The sequence below is a fragment of the Oncorhynchus gorbuscha genome, linkage group LG19 (genome assembly GCF_021184085.1).
Source record: "Oncorhynchus gorbuscha isolate QuinsamMale2020 ecotype Even-year linkage group LG19, OgorEven_v1.0, whole genome shotgun sequence".
Lineage (NCBI taxonomy): Eukaryota > Metazoa > Chordata > Actinopteri > Salmoniformes > Salmonidae > Oncorhynchus > Oncorhynchus gorbuscha.
In genome coordinates, this window is record NC_060191.1 from 31,434,958 (window position 1) to 31,457,381 (window position 22,424).

The 22,424-nt window shown below is 42.2% G+C and overlaps 2 protein-coding genes across 3 annotated transcripts in view; both read left to right on the forward strand.

Moving 5' to 3' along the window:
* Positions 1-14,222, forward strand: part of porb (P450 (cytochrome) oxidoreductase b) — a 47,683-nt gene extending 33,461 nt beyond the window's left edge. For both annotated transcript variants that reach the window (XM_046313860.1, XM_046313862.1), the window contains 12 exons: positions 567-716; positions 6,004-6,128; positions 6,462-6,551; positions 6,663-6,761; positions 7,022-7,138; positions 7,308-7,426; positions 7,764-7,945; positions 8,384-8,533; positions 11,220-11,487; positions 11,682-11,827; positions 12,313-12,398; positions 12,556-14,222. In XM_046313860.1, the coding sequence (XP_046169816.1) occupies positions 567-716; positions 6,004-6,128; positions 6,462-6,551; positions 6,663-6,761; positions 7,022-7,138; positions 7,308-7,426; positions 7,764-7,945; positions 8,384-8,533; positions 11,220-11,487; positions 11,682-11,827; positions 12,313-12,398; positions 12,556-12,700 (1,677 nt within the window). In that variant the 3' untranslated portion in view covers positions 12,701-14,222. The remainder of the gene's footprint in view (positions 1-566; positions 717-6,003; positions 6,129-6,461; positions 6,552-6,662; positions 6,762-7,021; positions 7,139-7,307; positions 7,427-7,763; positions 7,946-8,383; positions 8,534-11,219; positions 11,488-11,681; positions 11,828-12,312; positions 12,399-12,555) is intronic.
* A 4,189-nt stretch (positions 14,223-18,411) lies between these two features.
* Positions 18,412-22,374, forward strand: LOC124004874 (RNA-binding protein FUS-like). The gene is made up of 6 exons (XM_046313700.1): positions 18,412-18,540; positions 19,279-19,309; positions 20,615-20,651; positions 20,754-20,820; positions 20,911-20,998; positions 22,194-22,374. The coding sequence occupies exons 1-6, from the start codon at positions 18,531-18,533 to the stop codon at positions 22,372-22,374; spliced, it is 414 nt and encodes a 137-aa protein (XP_046169656.1). The 5' UTR covers positions 18,412-18,530.
* The last annotated feature ends 50 nt before the right edge of the window (positions 22,375-22,424 follow it).

Sequence of the window (22,424 nt, forward strand, 5' to 3'; positions counted from 1 at the left end):
CGCTACTTACACAGGTCCAGAATTCGCTTCAGTCGGGGTCTGTTAGTGTTTCATACAGGCTTTATAGCATGGATCAGAGTACCAAAAGCTCCCAAGATCCTAATCATACAGGGAATATGTAGCCTAGTGGTTAGAGCGTTGGGCTACTAGCCGAAAGGTTCATGGATCGAAACCCCGAGTTGACAAAGTAACAATCTGTCGTTCTGCCCCTGAACAAGGCAGTTAACCCACTGTTCCCCGGTAGGCCGTCATTGTAAATAAGAACTTGTTCTAAACTGACTTGCCTAGTTAAATAAAGGTTAAATAAAAATGTGAAAACAACCTTAGTATAATAATGATTCTAATAACCCATTTATGACAACCCTGTCTAATAAGGCTTCTATACTGCCACCAACAAGGATTCATACCTGTATAGCTCAAAGGTGGCTTAACTGTACCCCTCCTAACAATATTAGTCTCTTGAGCCAAGGTCCTGTTCCATAAAGTTGAAAGCTAATAGTGCGCTGAATGGCATACAGCACATGTAATCACAAATATCTAATGTCCAGGCATCTTCTAATCCACAGTCTGAGCTGTCCCGTCTGGCTGAGATTGGCAACTCCCTGGCCATCTTCTGTATGGCCACTTATGGTGAGGGAGACCCCACAGACAACGCCCAGGACTTCTATGACTGGCTGCAGGAGACCGACGGGCGATTGGATGGAGTCAACTATACTGTGACTATCTTTTTCTCTCTCTCGCTCTCTCCTCCCCCTGTTTTCATAATCAGGACCAGGAGTTTGCCCAAGAAAAACTCCTGTTGGCCACATTCACATAGAGTTGAAGTCGGAAGTTTACATACAGCTTAGCCAAATACATTTAAACTCAGTTCTTGACATTTAATCCCAGTAAATATTCCCTGTTTTAGGTCCGTTAGGATCACCACTTTATTTTAAGAATGTGAAATGTCAGAATAATAGTAGTGATTTATTTCCGCTTTTATTTCTTTCATCACATTCCTAGTGGGTCAGACGTTTACATATACTCAATTAGTATTTGGTAGCATTGCCTTTCAATTGCTTAACTTGGGTCAAATGTTTCAGGTAGCCTTCCACAAGCTTCCCACAATAAGTTGGGTAAATTTTGGCCCATTCCTTCTTACAGAGCTGGTGTAACTGAGTCAGGTTTGTAGGCCTCCTTGCTCACACACACTTTCTCAGTTCTGCCCACACATTTTCTATAGGATTGAGGTCAGGGCCTCATGATGGCCACTGAAGCCATTTTGCCACAACTTTGGAAGTATGCTTGGGGTCATTACCCATTTGCGACCAAGCTTTATCTTCCTGACTGATGTCTTGAGATGTTGCTTCAATATATACACATTTTCTCCGTCCTCATGATGCCATCTATTTTGTGAAGGGGACCAGTCCCTCCTGCAGCAAAGAACTTCCACTACATGATGCTGCCACCCCCGTGCTTCGCGGTTGGGATGGTGTTCTTCGGCTTGCAAGCCTCTCTTTTTCCTCCAAACATAACAATGGTCATTATGGCCGAACAGTTCTATTTTCGTTTCATCAGAGGATATTTCTCCAAAAAGTATTATCTTTGTCCCCATGTGCAGTTGCAAACCATAGTCTGGCTTTTTATGGCAGTTTTGGAGCAGTGGCTTATTCCTTGCTGAGTGGCCTTTCAACTTATGTCGATATTGGACTCGTTCTACTGTGAATATAGATACTTTTCTACCTGTTTCCTTCAGCATCTTCACAAGGTCTTTCGCTGTTGTTCCGGGATTGATTTGTACTTTTTGCACCAACGTACGTTCATCTCTAGGAGACAGAACGCGTCTCCTTCCTGAAGCGGTATGACGGCTGCATGGCCCCATGGTGTTTATACTTGCGTACTATTGTTTGTACAGGTGAACATGGTACCTTCAGGCATTTGGAAATTGCTCCCAAGGATAAACCAGACATGTGGAGGTCTACAATTTTGTTTTCTGAGGTCTTGGCTGATTTATTTTCATTTTCTTATCATGTCAAGCAAAGAGGCACTGAGTTTGAAGGTAGGCCTTGAAATACATCAACAAGGTACACCTCCAATTGACTCAAAATATGTCAGAAGCTTCTAAAGCCATGACATAATTTTCTGGAATTTTCCAAGCTGTTTAAAGGCACAGTCAACTTAGTGTATGTAAACTTCTGACCCACTGGTATTGTGATGCAGTGAATTATAAGCGAAATAATCTGTCTGTAAACAATTGCTGGAAAATTACTTGTCATGCACAAAGTAGATGTCCGAACCAACTTGCTAAAACTATAGTTTGTTAACAAGAAATGTGTGGAGTGGTTGAAAAACTAGTTTTAACTTCTTGCGGCGAGCCATCCCTGATCCGGGATCGTGAATACAGCCTCAAGCTCATTACCATAACGCAACGTTAACTATTCATGAAAATCGCAAAAATGAAATGAAATCAATATGCTAGCTCTCAAGCTTAGCCTTTTGTTAACAACACTGTCATCTCAGATTTTCAAAGATATGCTTCTCAACCATAGCAAACTAGCATTTAGCATTAGCATTTAGCGGTAGCATTAGCAGGCAACATTTTCACAAAAACCAGAAAAACATTCAAATAAATCATTTACCTTTGAAGAACTTTGGATGTTTTCAATGAGGAGACTCTCTGTTAGATAGCAAATGTTCAGTTTTCCAAAAAGATTATTTGTGCAGGAGAAATCGGTCCGTTTTCTGCGTCATGTTTGGCTACCAAAAGAAAAAACTAAAATTCAGTTATAAAAACGCCTAACTTTTTCCAAAATAACTCCATAATATCGACTGAAACATGGCAAACGTTGTTTAGAATCAATCCTCAAGGTGTTTTTCTACATATCTCTTCAATGATGTATCGTTCCTGGAAGTGTGCTTCTCCCTCTGAATCGCATGGTAAAATGATTGCCACTGAGAATTACGCACCAACTTTGACAAAGGACACCGGGCGGACACCTGGCAAATGTAGTCTCTTATGGCCAATCTTCCAATGATATGCCTACAAATGCGTCACAATGCTGCAGACATCTTGGAATGCTGACAATTATATGCATAGTCGAGCATCTTTTCGTGACAAAATATTGCGCTTAAAACGGCACGTTTTTTTTATCCAATAATGACATAGTGCCCCCCATAGGTTGAAGAGGTTAATGACTCCATTAAATATGTAAACTTCTGACCTGAACTGTACATTAGCCAAGCGTTCACTTTCAAATGCATGAACTTTAGTGTGAGACCGAGATGAGTTATGCTAACATCCAAAAAATAGGCTTTATGTGTGTGGTTGAGTTCTTGCTTCGGCCCTAGCTGACATGCGTGCCATCCTGGCTGTTTGGTCATTGTCGGAGTTGGTCCAATGTTCCTGCCCTCAATGGGATGAAGAATTTCACTTCTGACTGGAGGCAATCTGGCCGGGCACTCTGAATGCTCACTTGGGCTCCTTCCACTCCCTGCCAGTGTCTTTCTGTCCTAGACTTGAAAGACAGCATTAATTACACTTAATGAAAGATGATAGACATTTACATTACATTTACATTTAAGTCATTTAGCAGACGCTCTTATCCAGAGCGACTTACAAATTGGTGCATTCACCTTATGACATCCAGTGGAACAACCACTTTACAATAGTGCATCTAAATATTTTAAGGGGGGTGAGAAGGATTACTTTATCCTATCCTAGGTATTCCTTAAAGAGGTGGGGTTTCAGGTGTCTCCGGAAGGTGGTGATTGACTCCGCTGTCCTGGCGTCGTGAGGGAGTTTGTTCCACCATTGGGGAGCCAGAGCAGCGAACAGTTTTGACTGAGCTGAGCGGGAACTGTACTTCCTCAGTGGTAGGGAGGCGAGCAGGCCAGAGGTGGATGAACGCAGTGCCCTTATTTGGGTGTAGGGCCTGATCAGAGCCTGGAGGTACTGAGGTGCCGTTCCCCTCACAGCTCCGTAGGCAAGCACCATGGTCTTGTAGCGGATGCGAGCTTCAACTGGAAGCCAGTGGAGAGAGCGGAGGAGCGGGGTGACGTGAGAGAACTTGGGAAGGTTGAACACTAGACGGGCTGCGGCGTTCTGGATGAGTTGTAGGGGTTTAATGGCACAGGCAGGGAGCCCAGCCAACAGCGAGTTGCAGTAATCCAGACGGGAGATGACAAGTGCCTGGATTAGGACCTGCGCCGCTTCCTGTGTGAGGCAGGGTCGTACTCTGCGGATGTTGTAGAGCATGAACCTACAGGAACGGGCCACCGCCTTGATGTTAGTTGAGAACGACAGTTTGTTGTCCAGGATCACGCCAAGGTTCTTAGCGCTCTGGGAGGAGGACACAATGGAGTTGTCAACCGTGATGGCGAGATCATGGAACGGGCAGTCCTTCCCCGGGAGGAAGAGCAGCTCCGTCTTGCCGAAGTTCAGCTTGAGGTGGTGATCCGTCATCCACACTGATATGTCTGCCAGACATGCAGAGATGCGATTCGCCACCTGGTCATCAGAAGGGGGAAAGGAGAAGATTAATTGTGTGTCGTCTGCATAGCAATGATAGGAGAGACCATGTGAGGTTATGACAGAGCCAAGTGACTTGGTGTATAGCGAGAATAGGAGAGGGCCTAGAACAGAGCCCTGGGGGACACCAGTGGTGAGAGCGCGTGGTGAGGAGACAGATTCTCGCCACGCCACCTGGTAGGAGCGACCTGTCAGGTAGGACGCAATCCAAGCGTGGGCCGCGCCGGAGATGCCCAACTCGGAGAGGGTGGAGAGGAGGATCTGATGGTTCACAGTATCGAAGGCAGCCGATAGGTCTAGAAGGATGAGAGCAGAGGAGAGAGAGTTAGCTTTAGCGGTGCGGAGCGCCTCCGTGATACAGAGAAGAGCAGTCTCAGTTGAATGACTAGTCTTGAAACCTGACTGATTTGGATCCAGAAGGTCATTCTGAGAGAGATAGCGGGAGAGCTGACCAAGGACGGCACGTTCAAGAGTTTTGGAGAGAAAAGAAAGAAGGGATACTGGTCTGTAGTTGTTGACATCGGAGGGATCGAGTGTAGGTTTTTTCAGAAGGGGTGCAACTCTCGCTCTCTTGAAGACGGAAGGGACGTAGCCAGCGGTCAGGGATAAGTTGATGAGCGAGGTGAGGTAAGGGAGAAGGTCTCCGGAAATGGTCTGGAGAAGAGAGGAGGGGATAGGGTCGAGCGGGCAGGTTGTTGGGCGGCCGGCCGTCACAAGACGCGAGATTTCATCTGGAGAGAGAGGGGAGAAAGAGGTCAGAGCACAGGGTAGGGCAGTGTGAGCAGAACCAGCGGTGTTGTTTGACTTAGCAAACGAGGATCGGATGTCGTCGATCTTCTTTTCAAAATGGTTGACGAAGTCATCTGTAGAGAGGGAGGAGGGGGGGGGAGGGGGAGGAGGATTCAGGAGGGAGGAGAATGTGGCAAAGAGCTTCCTAGGGTTAGAGGCAGATGCTTGGAATTTAGAGTGGTAGAAAGTGGCTTTAGCAGCAGAGACAGAGGAGGAAAATGTAGAGAGGAGGGAGTGAAAGGATGCCAGGTCCGCAGGGAGGCGAGTTTTCCTCCATTTCCGCTCGGCCTTCCGGAGCCCTGTTCTGTGAGTTCGCATTGAGTCGTCAAGCCACGGAGCGGGAGGGGAGGACCGAGCCGGCCTGGAAGATAGGGGACATAGAGAGTCAAAGGATGCAGAAAGGGAGGAGAGGAGGGTTGAGGAGGCAGAATCAGGAGATAGGTTGGAGAAGGTTTGAGCAGAGGGAAGAGATGATAGGATGGAAGAGGAGAGAGTAGCGGGGGAGAGAGAGCGAAGGTTGGGACGGCGCGATACCATCCATAGACGTTCACAGTGTACAGTGTAGGAGCTTGCGTTCAAGGTATGTGCATGTCTCTGTGTTTTATATAGTATACAATCTCATATTGAATATGTTGAACGTTAGTTTAAAAAACAATTATTTTGTTTTTTTATCAACTAGAAGTGACTGTTGACATCTCTTCCTGCAGGTGTTTGCATTGGGCAACAAGACATATGAACACTACAATGCCATGGGGGCGTACGTAGACAAGAGACTGGAGGAACTGGGAGCCAAGAGGGTCTTCGACCTGGGCATGGGAGACGACGACGGCAAGTGAGTGAGGCTGCTTTGGAGGGGTGCGTCCCAATATCTATTTTCTCCTGAAGAGTGCACTTGTTTACTACTTCCCACAAATCTAAAGGTGTTGGACTGGTGGAGGCATGCACTAATGGGAGTTTACACCATATTTCTTATACCAGTCATGTTCTTTAAAATCAGTGAATGGAAGTGAATGATTGCACACTTTGGGAGGAAGGAGAGATAATTGGGACATAACCTTGGATCTCTCCCGTATCAAATTGTGACCAATGTTGAGATCAAAATGATGGCCAAATGATGGAAATGGGGGTTGATAAGAGGGTGTTTCTGTTTCTTTTCATTTGTCAGCCTGGAGGAGGACTTTGTGACATGGAGGGAGCAGTTCTGGCCAGCCATGTGTGAGCACTTTGGAGTGGAGGCTTCAGGAGAGGACTCCAGGTATTTATGCCAATTTATTGTAATTATCACATTCTCATTTTCCCTCAATTCACACAGAGTATGGAAGGAGTGATTTACAGATTAACTGTAGGCCTTCTCGCTCTCCATTAGCGTTCGTCAGTATGAGCTCAAGGAGCATAATGACATCAACATGAACAAGGTGTACACGGGAGAGTTGGGCCGTCTGAAGAGCTTTGAGACTCAGAAACCGTGAGTTATTCTACCCCATCCTCTTCACTTATCATTACAATATTTGCTACAGAGTTTTGTGTTCTATAGATTTCTCTCTAAACAAGTATTACTGCCCGCTAGTGGAGCTAAAGGGGATTTCCTAGTTGGAACGCTGAAGTGCGACACTGCTTTATCCGTCGATGTTCACCTCTATGATTTACCTCATGTTGTCTCTGCATACTGATGTGTACAGTATGAATGTGTACGGTATGAAATTCTATTGATCTTTTCCCCCCCAGTCCTTTTGATGCAAAAAACCCCTTCCTGGCTCCAGTCACTGTTAACCGCAAGCTCAACAAAGCAGGTGACAGGCATCTCATGCACCTTGAAGTGGACATTACAGGCTCCAAGATTAGGTAAATGAGAGAGCCAAGAGAGCTGTAACTTTCTTTGTATAGTTATCAACCTATATCTACCTCACAGACAGTATTTCCTTAAAAGGAATAGGCTACACTTGGATGAAATGGTGCCTTTTTATATCGTGGAAAGATGACTTGAAAACCCTTTGTCATTCTGTCTTTGTAGATATGAGTCGGGAGACCACGTTGCTGTCTACCCTACCAATGACACAGTGATTGTGAACAGGCTGGGACAGATCCTTGGCGTGGACCTTGATTCCGTTATCTCTCTCAACAACCTTGATGGTGCGGCACTGACCTGATGCAACACCTTGACTTGGAGTCCTCCGAAAATCTCTCAATGTCTTTTGAAGATCCTTAAACACACATTCTGTTTGGACATCTCTTGAAATGTTACTCTCCCTGTATTAACATTTTTTGAAGGTTTTGTGAAATCACCAACTACTCTTTATTACTCTAAATCTTAGGGTCGGTATCCTTCACCCAGGTGAAGCTTAGTCCTGGACTAAAAAGAAGCTTTATTGAAAATACTTTTTTAGTCCAAGATTGGGCTTAATCTGTGGAAACTGTCCCTTAATGTATAACCAATGTTAATGTGATGCTATCTGATGCCGTTTATCAGAGGAGTCCAATAAGAAGCACCCATTCCCTTGCCCCACCACCTACCGTACGGCTCTGACCCACTACCTGGACATCATCCATCCGCCTCGCACCAACGTCCTGTATGAGCTGGCCCAGTACGCCACTGACCCCAAGGACCAGGAGAACATGCGCAAGATGGCCTCGTCTGCTCCCGAGGGCAAGGTGTGTGGCTGTGACACTGTTAACTTACCACCTCTCTACTCCTATTCTAAAAGTAGTCAAGATTTCCTCAACATACTCAAGATGGGTTATTGGTAGTGGGAAAGTACGCTTAAACCTCAGGGTTGGGGTCAATTCGATGTCAATTCAGGAAGCAATCTTGAAAAGCATTGAGAAAAATTAGAATTTGAATTTAAATGTACTTTCTGGCTGAACTGAAATGGAATTGACCACAACCCTGATAAGCCTATAACGCATGTGAAAAGTTGCCCTTAAGCACAGATCTAACTCCAGCCTTAACCAATTTAGGAGGATGGTCAAATATATCTGACCCTCTGGTAAATATATCTGACCCAGATGCCTGACTACAGATCAGTGGTTAGGGGCAACTTCTACCTACTCCATGTTGTCTCAGCTAAGTGTTGTTGTGGTCTCTACTAGGCTCTGTACCAGAGTTTTGTGCTGGAAGACAACAGGAACATCCTGGCCATCCTGGAGGATCTGCCTTCCTTGCGGCCTCCCATCGACCACCTGTGTGAGCTCATGCCCCGTTTGCAGGCTCGCTACTACTCCATTGCCTCCTCCTCCAAGGTGAGGATATATACAGGGGTGTATCCATGCATTGTACCAAAACTATGGTTTCTAGTGAATATACCCCAGTACATCACCCCTAATGACCCCACAACCGAACTCCTCCTCAATACATGTATTTTTCTTGTTACATTTACAGTAGTTATTTAGCAGACGCTGTCATCCACTATAAATTGTATTGAGATAATGTGAAACGACCACGTATTATTATAGGCCCAGTGCAGTCAAAAACATGATTTCCCTGTGTTTAGGGAAATATACACTACTGGTCAAAATGTTTAGAATGCCTACTCATTCAAGGGTTTTTCTTTATTTTTTACTATTTTCTACATTGCAGAATAATAGTGAAGACGTCAAATCAAATCCAATTTTATTTGTCACATACACATGGTTAGCAGATGTTAATGCGAGTGTAGCGAAATGTTTGTGCTTCTAGTTCCGACAATGCAGTAATAATCAACAAGTAATCTAACTAACAATTCCAAAACTACTGTCTTATACACAGTGTAAGGGGATAAAGAATATGTACATAAAGATATATGAATGAGTGATGGTACAGAGCAGCATAAGCAAGATACAGTAGATGGTATCGAGTACAGTATATACATATGAGTATGTAAACAAAGTGGCATAGTTAAAGTGGCTAGTGATACATGTATTACATAAGTATGCAGTAGATGATATAGAGTACAGTATATACGTATGCATATGAGATGAATAATGTAGTGAAGACATCAAAACTATGAAACAATACACAGGGAGTCATGTAGTAACTAAAAAAGGTTTAAACAATTCAAAATATATTTATATTTGAGATTCTTCAAATGGCCACCCTTTGCCTTGTTGACAGCTTTGCACACTCTTGGCATTCTCTCAACCAGCTTCACCTGGAATACTTTCCCAACAGTCTTGAAGGAGTTGACACATGCTGAGCACTTGTTGGCTGCTTTTCCTTCACTCTACAGTCCAACTCATCCCAAACCATCTTACTTTGGTTGAGGTCAGGGGATTGTGGCGGCCAGGTCATCTGATGCAGCACTCATCACTCTCCTCCTTGGTAAAATAGCCCTTGCACAGCCTGAAAGTGTGTTGGGTCATTATCCTGTTGAAAAACAAATGATAGTCCCACTAAGCCCAAACCAGATGGGATGGTGTATCGCTACAAAATTCTGTGATAGCCATGCTGGTTAAATGTGCCTTGAATTCTAAATAAATCAGACAGTGTCACCAGCAAAACACCCCCACATCATAATTTTAACTTTTTTTAATTTTACCTTTATTTAACTAGGCAAGTCTGTTAAGAACAAATTCTTATTTTCAATGACAGCCTAGGAACAGTGGGTTTTCTGCCTTGTTCAGGGTCGGAGAATGACAGATTTTTACCTTGATTTTTACATTTTTACCTTGGGATTCGATCTTGCAACCTTTTGGTACTAGTCCAACACCACCTCCTTCATGCTTCATGGTGGGAAATACATATGCAGAGATCATCCGTTCACCAAACCTGCGCCTCAGAAAGAGACGGCAGATGGAACCAAAGAACCTCCAATTTGGACTCCAGACCAAAGGACAAATTTCCACCGGTCTAATGGCCATTGCTCGTGTTTCTTGGCCCATGCAAGTCTCTTCTTCTTATTGGTGTCTTTTAGTCGTGGTTTCTTTGCAGCAATTCAACCATGAAGGCTTGATGATTCACACAGCCTCCTGAACAGTTGATGTTCCGATGTGTCTGTTACTTGAATCTATTTGGGCTGCAATTTCTGAGGCTGGTAACTCTGATGAACTTATCTTCTGCAGCAGAGGTAACTCTGTGTTTTCCATTCCTGTGGCGGTCCTCATGAGAGCCAGTTTCATCATAGCGCTTTTACCAAATAGGACTGACTATCTTCTGTATACCACCGCTGCCTTGTCACAACACAACTGATTGGCTTCAATGCATTAAGAAGGAAAGAAATTCCATAAATGCACTTTTAACAAGGCACACGTGTTAATTGAAATGCATTCCAGGTCACTACCTCATGAAGCTGGTTGAGAGAATGCCAAGGGTATGCAAAGCTGTCATCAATTCAAAGGATGGCTATTTGAAGAATCTGAAATATAAAATATACCTTTTTGGTTACTACATGATTCCATATGTGTTAATTCATAGTTGATGTCTTCACTATTATTCTACAATGTTGAAAATAGTACAAATAAAGAACCCTTGAATGAGTAGGTGTTCTTAAACTGTTGACCAGTAGTGTATTTCCACACTGAGGTTGGAGTAATACTTTGAAATTGAGATGATGATAATGCCCTTTCTGCGTAAAATCTGTTTGAAAAGACAGCCAAACATTTCTGCCTGTTTGGATGGGAGTTTGTGCTTTCCATGGTGACGTCACCATCCGGTAAATTAGTTAATAGGCCAATAAGAAAGAGTTCCAAACCTCTCTGCCAATAACGGAACATTTTCAGTTTCCCCTTCCCAATCACACCACTCCCAGACAGTCCTAGCAAAATTATTGCTTGAGAAATTCCTCTTTGCTGAGAAGCTTTTGTTTTCAATTAAAATGAAACATAAATCACAGTCAGGTACTTAATTGATACCCAGAGATTACAGCTGCAATGGACCTTTAAGCGCCCATTGTCGGTCAACCTGCAATAGTGTGATCTAAAAAGAGTGGTTAATGATGCCTTCTCTTTGTAGGTCCACCCCAATAGCATCCACATCTGTGCTGTGCTGGTGGAATACACAACTAAAACCGGGCGCCTCACAAAGGGAGTGGCCACCACCTGGCTGAAGAACAAACTGGTTGCGGACAACGGCCACAAGTCCACGGTCCCCATGTACATCCGCAAGTCCCAGTTCCGCCTGCCCTTCAAGGCCAGCAACCCAGTCATCATGGTCGGTCCTGGGACTGGCATCGCTCCCTTCATGGGCTTCATCCAGGAGCGTGGGTGGCTCAAAGAGCAAGGTACATGGTAGACACCATGATAGAAGCTTGCCATAGACGCATGGAAATGTTTGTGTTGGTTTCCTGATTGTTTTGTTATGCTGCATAGTACTATTTTATGAGTTGTCATGTTCTGTGTCACACTGACTAAAATAAAGCACCTTAACTGTCTTGTATGGATACAAGTAAGCCAATTGGTCTGCTTTTTCCTGTAGGCAAGGAGGTGGGGGAGACTGTCTTGTACTGTGGCTGCAGGCACAAGGAGGAGGACTATCTGTACCAGGAGGAGTTGGAGGAGGCTGAGAAGGCGGGTGTCATCACGAAGCTCAACGTGGCTTTCTCTCGGGACCAGGAGCAAAAGGTATACTTGTTTTATTAGTTATAGTTATTCAGCACTAGGACCTTAATAAACTATTATTAAAAAGGGTGAACAATGCTTTTCTGTTAGCTAGAATATGACATTTATTAAATAGATAGCCATATATGACCATGTTATCTAATCATACACACACTGCAGTTAGGACACCAAGACAAGATTGTAATCCTTATCATATTTCCATAGCGTTCTTGAGTGTTCGCCAATCATGGTTGTTGGTACTATAGACCGGTATCTAAATCTGTCAGATTCTGTACCACTAGGGGTGTACTATTAGTGGGGATGGTCAACACATACTCCACACAGAGTCCTAGGCTAGACCTCAGAGGATACCTGAGGGATTGATTTTATGCTGTCTCATCTCATGAAGGAAGAGGAACACGTTTCCTTGCAAGGTTTTTTGTTTGTGTGAAAACCTGAAGCTCAAGAGGATGTTGTAATAGATCTGTTTCCTCTCGCTGTCCCGCCAGGTGTACGTGCAGCATCTCCTGAGGACCAACAAGGAGGACTTGTGGAGGCAGATCCACACAGACAATGCACACATATACATCTGCGGGTAAGGAAGGATCCTCGCCAGTAACATTTGCACCGTGGCAATAAAATGGATTGAAATTGAATTGACATATTTCTTGAAAGCACTCCCCAAATTCACAAAAATCCTAAAACTAGGGTTAAAAGACAAATGTCTTATAGAGAAATGCTCCTGTTTTTAGGGATGCGCGGAACATGGCCAGGGATGTGCAGACAGCTTTCTATGAGATAGCAGAGGAGCTGGGCGGCATGACACGCACTCAGGCCACCGACTACATCAAGAAACTGATGACCAAGGGACGGTACTCGCAGGACGTCTGGAGCTAAAACACCTAGGATCCAACCACATCTTATGTTTGTTTGTTTTTAGACTTGCATTGTTGTTTGTGTCAGTTTGTATCAGCAATGGTTATAATGGGTCACCAACCCTAGTACTGGAGAGCTACCGGTTGTGCCGGCTTTTGTTCCCGCCAAGCACTAAAACATCGGATTCTATTAATTGCCTTATCATGACCTTGATTAGTTGAGATGGGTGTGTTTGTGTCAGGCTAGAATAAAAGCCTACACATTGGGACCAGGATTTTTGACCACTGGGGAAGGATATCGCTGGTTGTTTTTATTCCATGGAGCAACACCAGCACTCAAACATGCACCACAATAACAGTCGGTCATCCTCATTCAGATGATTCATTGATATTATTCTATGTCAGTCGGCCATCAGTTTGGTAGCGTCAAATGTAGTATCACATTTGTTGATGTTTATCTTTTGCAGGAGAAAGAACGTTTGATAATGATATACTGTAGCTGTACATAATTGTACAAAGTGAGGAGGTGGGTTTAAATACAAAACTCATACAGTGCAAGTCTCTTCTTTAGGAAGTTGACCTAATCTGGGTACTCAAGTGTATTCCGAATACATGATAAATATTTTAGATTTGAGAAATAAACTTTTTGTCTACGAAATCAGTAACTGAAAAGCTTAGTGTTTGTTTCTAGTACCTTTTGCATTTGGATAAGCGATATAGCCTTTTATGCAATGATGTTACTGTACATTTCTAATCAATCACAGTAACCCTTAGCAAGGCATGATAAAAGTATCATTTTGCAATTCAGTAGTCAAGCCCTCTATTGAGGAGAAATGATTAGCTTTTATTTTCCACAAGACTGCCTTTTAAATATATCAAAGAAAATTATTATTAGGTTCCCTGAGGTGTTTGTATACATGATGCAAGTAAGCATCAAAGGGGAATGGGTAAATAATATGCATATTTCAACTTAAATTCTCTGCATTATCCAGTTTACAATGAAACAAAAACTGAACACGTACACCACTTAGTAGCAAGCATTCAAATGTACATGTTTCTTTATCATGCAAACCTCGCACTGTACCCTGAGAATGTAGAGTTCTACAGCTTGTTGGCTTTGAGTGTCAACTTTATTTTATTTTCTATGTACTATTGCACACTAATCAGTGTAAGTACTGGATGATATCACACTTATCTATGAAATTTGGCATATCCTTTCTTCACTTCACTGAAAACGAGGTGCAAGGTTGTCAACTTGTGGAAATAGTAAACCCGTTTTGGCCCGTAAGCCAAGCAAAGCATTTCAATTTGTAAATTCAGTGTGTGCCTTATTGAAAGTGGTGCCTGACTTAAATGTAGAAGGTTTTTTTGGATGCATTACTAAAGGCAATTTTTCTAAAATATTGGAGAAAAACCATATTATGAAGACATTCATGTTACTTTTTTGTCCACATTCCATTTTATAATACAATAAGTGTCAACTGAATGAATGGATCTAAGCATATCCTTTTAAAATTAATAAAAAACATATTAAATATTGTTAACAGATTGAGAGTTTGTTATTCATGTCTGAGGTATGCATCCTCTTCCATCTGATACAATTTTTGAAAATTAGATTATTGTTAGATGTAAGGATGGAGGGATTAATGTTTGATGGATGCAAGATGATGTAGTTTATTTTTTATTTGACCTTTATTACCTTTATTTTGGGGAATATTCAGGAAAATGTCTGTGGGATTTAACAGGAATATATGGGAATATATGCAAATTAATATTAACCTCATTTAAATGTAATTGTTTTTGTTGCATTGGATATATGTACCATATCATATGGAGACAAAAACATAAATATTTTACCTTATAAGTAGACATAATTGCAAATGATTAAATCCTTCTATTATAAAAAATAAATAATTGATTTACAAATTGAACTTTAATTAAATGAGTTGACTCTTCACATGGGATGATTTCACTGAACAACAAAAGAAAGGGAATATTGAATAATCCATCGCATCTCCCGAAAACGTTTTCAACATAAATCTGTTAAAATTATAGTCTAGAAACTAAAGCTTTGGTTGTCTTCATCTCAGGCTTCCATGTCTTCTCCCTGGACCTCCTCAATGTCCACCTCTTGAACATCAGACTCTTAGGCCTCATCTTCACTCTCACTTTCCAACCTTATTGAGGATGGCTCGTTGTCAGGCTCGGATGGCCACCAATTTTTCAACCCTTGTATTGGTCAGCCTTTGGTGTGTGTGTTGGCAAACAAGGACCAGTTGCGCTCTGAGGTGGCTGATGTTGGTGGAATTTGGAGGATGATGGAGGCAACAGGGGAAAAGCCTCAGATCCACAAAGTCCTTTCCACCAGGTGGCTGATGAGATATGATGGCATGACTGCCATATTGCATCTCCATCCCAAAACCCTTGCTTGGAAGTGTACTTCGCCAGACTGCCAAGAACCTTGCCCTCGTCCAGGCCAAGGTGGTTAGACACAGTAGTGATGACACCATAGGCCTTGTTGATCTCTGCACGAGACAGGATGCTCTTGCCAGCATACTTGGGTTCCAACATGTGCGCTGCGGCATGTATGGGCTTCAGGCAGAAGTCTTCACACTTGATGTATTTCAGAACTGCAGTGTCCTCTGCTTGGCGCAGCAGGGCAGTACGCATTTCTTCTCTTACATCTGCAAGCAGAGTCTGAACATCAGACAGGATGGCATTGTCTCCCTCAATCCATGCAATGGCTACTACTATAGGTTTCAGGCTGCTAACCACTCTCTCAAAATACATCATCCAGGAGGATCCTCTTGATGGGGCTGTCCATATCGGCATACTGTGATATAGCCATTTCTTGGTCTCCTTCCCCTCCAGGAGACTGTCAAACATGATGACAACACCACCCTAACGGGTGTTGCTGGGCAGCTTTGGATGTGATGCTCTTATTCTTCTCACTTTGCTTGGTGAGATGGCAGCACAGCAATCTACAACTTGACCCTTTACATACATAACCATTTCAATAGCTCTCTTGTAGAGTGTATCCATTGTTTTCAGTGACATGATGTCCTTGAGGAGCAGATTCAATGCATGAGCAGCACAGCCAATGGGTGTGATGTGAGGATAGAACTGCTCCACTTTAGACCAAACCGCCTTCATGTTCGCAGCATTGTCTGTCACCAGTGCAAATACCTTCTGTGGTCCAAGGTCATTGATGACTGCCTTCAGCTCATCTGCAATGTAGAGACCAGTATGTCTGTTGTGTCTGTGCTCTTGTAGAATACTGGTTGAGGGGTGGCGCTGTAGTTAATTATTCCTTGCCCACACACTTTCGACCACCCATCAGAGTTGATTGCTATACAGTCTGCTTTCTCTATGATTTGCTAAAACTCTGCATCTAGCAAATGAGTAGATAAAGCATGGCTGGGTGGAGGGGTGTATGCTTGGCGAAGAACATTCAGAAATCTCTTCCAATACACATTGCCTGTGAGCAACAGAGGTGAACCAGTTGCATATACAGCTCGAGCAAGACATTCATCGTCATTTCTCTGACTCCGTTCCTCAATTGAGTCAAGAAAACTTCTGATTCTAGGAGGACCATGAGCTGTTGCTATCGATAAGATGTCTGATTCATAATTTTCACCTCGAATAGAAGTAGAGGGACTTCTGTTAGAGGTTGTGAGGGCTGAGGGAACTTTATGCGCTTGGCCAGATGATTCTGCATCTTTGTTGCATTCTCCACATATGGTTTGGCACCATATTTGAAAATGTACACAGCTTTTCCTTCTACATTAGCTACAGTGAAATGTCTCTACATGTCAGATAGTGCCCGTGGCATTTTCCTGTAAAGATTAGGAAGACAGTTAAAAAATATATATATAATTCCATGTACAGATAAGCAGTTAGATTAAACAACTCCTTTTGTAAGATGTGTTTTAAAATGAAACATGTATGGAAACATTTGAATTAACACTAAGTTAGCAGGCTCAAGCAGGCTAAAACCCAGATGGTGGCAAACTAACTAGCAGAAATAGTTAAATTAGAAATAATTTAAATGTCACTTTGCTGTAGGCTACTATTTCCTAGTTAACAAAAAATAATGTGTCATAAAATCTATTCACCCCTTCAAGTATTTTAATCAAAACTTACCAGAAAGCATGTAGTCCTTGGCTCAGATAGTGTAGTAGTGTGGGCTCAATAGCATCTCATTAGTGTGCAAGTTCTTGAGAATCAGCTGTACATGTGATGGAAGAGTGCACTGCACATATGATTGAAGAATGCACTGTGCATGCAGAGGGTTGCAATTCCATTGAATTGGGGATAGTTTAACCAAAATATGCCACAAGACCTAGAATTGCCTTGTGTATCCCACAGAAAAGGTTCCCTGTTATAAGAACTTTTTGATGAATTTAAAGCAAAATTCCCAGGCTTACGTTTTCCTTGGAAGTTATGTAAAAATTCTAGAAATGTACCAGAAAGTTTTCTGACCCTTTGCAACCCTAACCTTTATTTAACTAGGCAATTCAGTTAAGAACAATTACTTATTTACAATGCCGGCTGGACCAATTGTGCGCTGCCCAATGGGACTCCCAATCACGGCCGGTTGTGATACAGCCTGGAATCGAGCCAGGGTCTGTAGTGACGCCTCTAGCACTGAGATGCAGTGCCTTACACCGCTGCACCACTCGGGAGCCCAGAGTGACCGGTTGGGTGATGGATAAAAGTATGTTTGATGAATGGAGGCCCTACGTTGCTGCCATCTACCCTTTACTAGAGATGAACAGGCATAATAACTTAAGTAGTCTCAACTTAAGTATATCACATACAAAAGGCCACCAAGGGGGTATACTACAAATCAGAATCCATCAGCTTACTTTGATAACCAAAAATATCTGTAGATTTTGTTTTTTTAAAGGGGACGTTTTTAAATGTGGCCATATTTACACTTTCTGTGCATCCCTTGCCATACACTACAATGCATTATGAAAATGTGTCTAAGCATGTTATAAAACACTACAAACCAACTTGTATTACATCAGAATCTCATTCTGGATAATGCCTCTGTACTACATTTTTTTAAAGAATGTTCCACTGTCCCATAAATCCATAATTTTGTTGTAAAAATAATAATTTAAACATGGTTGTATGGCACAGTGGGAAAATAAATAAATGGTTGAGTGCAGAGACCTCAAGAATGAGATTCTGATTTTAATTGGAATTGTTTTGTGACAAATTTTCTCTCAAAAAAAGTACATGTTTGGAGGATCAACTACAAGCACATAAAGAGTAAAAAAATAAGGCCACATGTAAAAATGGCTGAACTTCCCGTTTAAGCAAGCAAAACTCATGTATTTTTGGTAGTTGAGTCAAAAAGACAATGGGGCCATTTGAAGTTCATCGTTTTTAAATACAAAGTTATTTCAGAATATTTTTGGCAAGTTAGCTAGCCAACTCCTTGATCCTGCTTGATTGTATACCCCTCTGGGCTAGCTCCTTCCAAGTCGATCGGCTGATGAAGATGAAATCAAACGGAAAGAAGAAAACGGAGCAACATGAAACATACCATTATCTAACAATAGGGGTATTTAAAAAAAAACATCAAACTACTGTTAATGTGCCGTGTCACTAGATGTTTGACACATGTATTCAATACGAACATAGCTATATTCAACTCACATGTTTTGAAAGTTACTTGGTTTCAAATTATTATGCGCAAATTATTTATTACACAGAAGTTGGTTCAACCCAGCGGCAGGTCAGAGTTCATAATTGCCGCAGTGTGTGCGGCTGTGCGCTGATGTTACTGGGATTTTAATTTGTTGAAAAGTGATTCATCGAATTTTTTTTTAGAAAAGAGAATGGCCTCCGGTAAGTTTAGTGTGAACTAAGTGTACGTGACTTGTTCAGTATCATGTTTTTGTGTCACATTTGTTATATAATGTTAAATGAAACCGCTGAGACGGATGGTCTCAGCGAGCTAACGTTAGTTTAGCAAGCTTTCAGGGGCGACCATCAGAATAAACACTAGCCATAGTTTGTTGGCTAGTTTATTACCTCTTTTTTATTATTATAACGTATGCCGCTTTCTGTAAACGTACTTAGTTATTTTGACTCGCTCAACTATATTTCTTACTGTTTCGTTTGTCTTGTAGATGAGAATTGACCGCCATTTTTGTCGCGCAGCGTGGTCCTTTTAGCTTGCTAGTTAGCACGGTACTAACGTTGTTAGCTAGTTAACGAGAATCATATATATTATTGGCTACGGTAGTTAGCTAGCTAGGCAACGTTAGCTAGCTATCCAAGGCCTGCTATTTTCACGGCGTATTTATATACATTTCATATTGACTTGCACTGCGTTCTTTATGATAACGTAATGTTTCCATCCAACGTTGGTACTGCTTACCATGCTAGCTAAAGTTTACTTGCTATCGATATAATCTAAAGTAATCTAGCACGATAAATTAACTACAGGTTTACGTCCGGGTTGATACGAAAATCTTTGCTAACATTCGTATTATGTGACTTGTTCAATGGCTAACTAACAGATAGCTATCGTTAGTTGTAGCAATTTTGCCACCCAATCACCCATATCCTTCTCGTTCACAGATTCGGGTTACGGTCAGCCTGGCGCTCCAAGGTAACGTGACAATGAATACGTTAGCTACTCAATATTGCTTTCAAGTTGCCATGAAACGTAACTATTTAGCTACCACTCTCTAGCGATTATACAATTTATAAACTATCCAATTGGCCACACAATGCATGATCCACTTCAAATGTATTGTTATGGTTTTGACGGGTTAACTAATAGATTGTAGGCATATCCACCGTTTTCCTGGCTTCAGCGCACATCGGAAGTCTGTATTGGTTGGACCCCGGGAATTGTGAATCGTGTTGGTGGGGGGACTACCAAAATATAGCTTGCTACACAAAAAAAACGGTTTCCTGTCAACAAAGGCATATGTATAATATCTAGGAACTCTACTTACCAGATGAACCCCACCATATTCCTGCTGTCTAGATAGTGGTAGGAAGTTTTGGGTGAAGTGTGTGGTCAAATGGCAGCCCGCTGTCTAAATCTACAGGAATATGGTGCTGTTCGGACGGTAGTTGGATGAACTTATTTGATATCGAGGAACACATTTCACTTGACATCTGGTAAGTAGAGTTCCAAGAGATTATACATATGCCATGGTTGACTGGGTATGTTTTTTTTTTGTGAACCTGGCTATATTGTGGGAGGGTTATTTTCCATGGCCAGCCACCAGAATGATGCACAACTCCGGGAGTCCAACAAATAGACTCACGATGTGTCCCAAAGTTAAGTTATGGTCGAGTTTGTTGCTAGGACGTTTAATCAATTTAACCACAAGTTGGCATCTCTGACATTGTGCTTTAGAAATAAACTTCCAAATCAGTTGTTGGGGGTGTTAACGTTACATTCCGGTGACTAAAAACATTTTTTATATTTTATTTTTTATATATAAATCTCCCGCTTTGGGATGGATGCGTCAATGTGTAGTTCATACATGCATGATCTATGAGCAGAATAATTGTCTTAACTCAATTAGCCACAAAATCCCTAGTTTGAAAAAGTGTTTTCTTGAAGCTACGCTGCTCCATTTCCTACCCCCCCCCCCAAGTGAGCCAGCCCCTTAGCAATTCTAGTTCTAGCCAATAAGCTTCAGCCCTTGTCATTTGAGTGGCAGCTAGCAAGAGGCCTGCCCAGCGTTTCCTATGAGGTTGCCGGGCGGGCCCAGCGGCTCATTGGAGACAGCAGAATGGGGGGAGCAATGTCGTGGGGCACATATGTGACGTAGTACGTACATTTTCGGTTATCACTTTTGACTCGAGTGCTACTTTCAAAACTACTGGCTAAAAAGTATACAAAAGTACCGGAGAATGTCTTTAAGATATCTAACTTTACCTCTCCCTCCCACAGCTATGGAACGTATCCTCCTGCTCAGCAGAGTGGGCAGGTATGTGTGGCCCCTCAATTTCTCACTGAGAATTGTTTGAAACTATTTTCTATGTTATTTCATCACAGTTTTGTTCATATAACTGTTCAATGCTTATTACAGGCCTACGGTCAAGGAAATGGAAGTGGCTCGTATGGTGGACAGAGTTACGCTGGCTATGGACAGTCTGGTATGTTATACTTGTATAGAGTCATGGGAAATTATTTGAGTTCTAGAAGTTGCTGATTGTAATACATAACATTTCTCTTTGTTTTTCTAGCAGAAAGTTATGGCCAAACAACACAGGCGGCAAGTTATGGCCAGCCTTATGATGGCTTTGGGCAACAAGGCTCTGATTCCGCTGCTGGGTAAGGCCACTGGCACTACATTAACCACTTGCTCCTACCTGGCACGCAGGCGTCCCATCTAGAGCTCTGGAAATGCAAATGCGCTACGCTAAATGCTAATAGTACTAGTTAAAACTCAAACGTTCATTAAAATACACATGCAGGGTATTGAATTAAAGCTACACTCGTTGTGAATCCAGGCAACAAGTCAGATTTTTAAAATGCTTTTCGGCGAAAGCATGAGAAGCTATTATCTGATAGCATGTAACACCACAAAAGACCCGCAGGGGACGTAAACAAAATAATTAGCATATTCGGCGCTACACAAACCGCACAATAAAATATAAAACATTCATTACCTTTGACCATCTTCTTTGTTGGCACTCCTAGATGTCCCATAATCACTATTGGGTCTTTTTTTCGATTAAATCGGTCCATATATAGCCTAGATATCGTTCTATGTAGACTGTATGATAAACGAAGAAAAGAGCGTTTCATAACATAACGTCATTTTTTAAAATTCAAAAAGTCGACGATAAACTTTCACAAAACACTTCGAAATACTTTTGTAATGCAACTTTAGGTATTAGTACACGTTAATAAGCGATAAAATTCATCAGGAGGCGATGTAACTTCTATAGGTGTCGTCTGGAAAAAAACATGGCCGAGAGAGCTCGACCAAAACATCCGGTCGGAGAACGGAGGGAAGGAGTTCCCTTGAACCGGTTAGACCAAGAATCAATTGCGAATCAAATAACAAGACTCTAGACAACGTGTGGTAGCTGTAGGCGCTGAAACCTCTGTCTCGTGTAATTCGGTTCACTTTGAACAATTCCTGGAAGTAAGCGCAAGGATATTTATTTCCATTTTCAGTGATCAGGTTTTCCTGCGCTATTCGATGAAACTCACGCTCTGTTAAAGTCACAGCCGTGATTTAACGAGTTTTAGAAACGTCAGTGTTTGCTATCCATACATACTAATAATATGCATATACTATATTCCTGGCATGAGTAGCAGGGCGCTGAAATGTTGCGCGATTTTTAACAGAATGTTCGAAAAAGTAGAGGGTCGACTTAACGGGTTAAATTAGTATTTCTTGCAGTTACATACTTTGCCTTTCTAGTGGTCTAATATCATTGCAAATGTTACATTTATGTTAATTATTCAACTCTTTGTTGGTGTCTCAAGAGAATAATTGTTGTGAGAACTTCTCAAGGTATGGTGGCGCTGACAAGTCATCATACAGTCAGCCGAGTTCCTACGGTGGCGCCGCTGGTGGCGGCTCTTATGGACAAGCTCAAGGCGGCTTTGTATTCAGAGCTCAGTTGGTAGAGCATGGCGCTTGTAACGCCAGGGTGTGGGTTCGAACCACCCATACGGAATGTATGCACACATGACTATTTGTATTCATTTATATATTACATGGCACTAATTGTTATTGATCAAT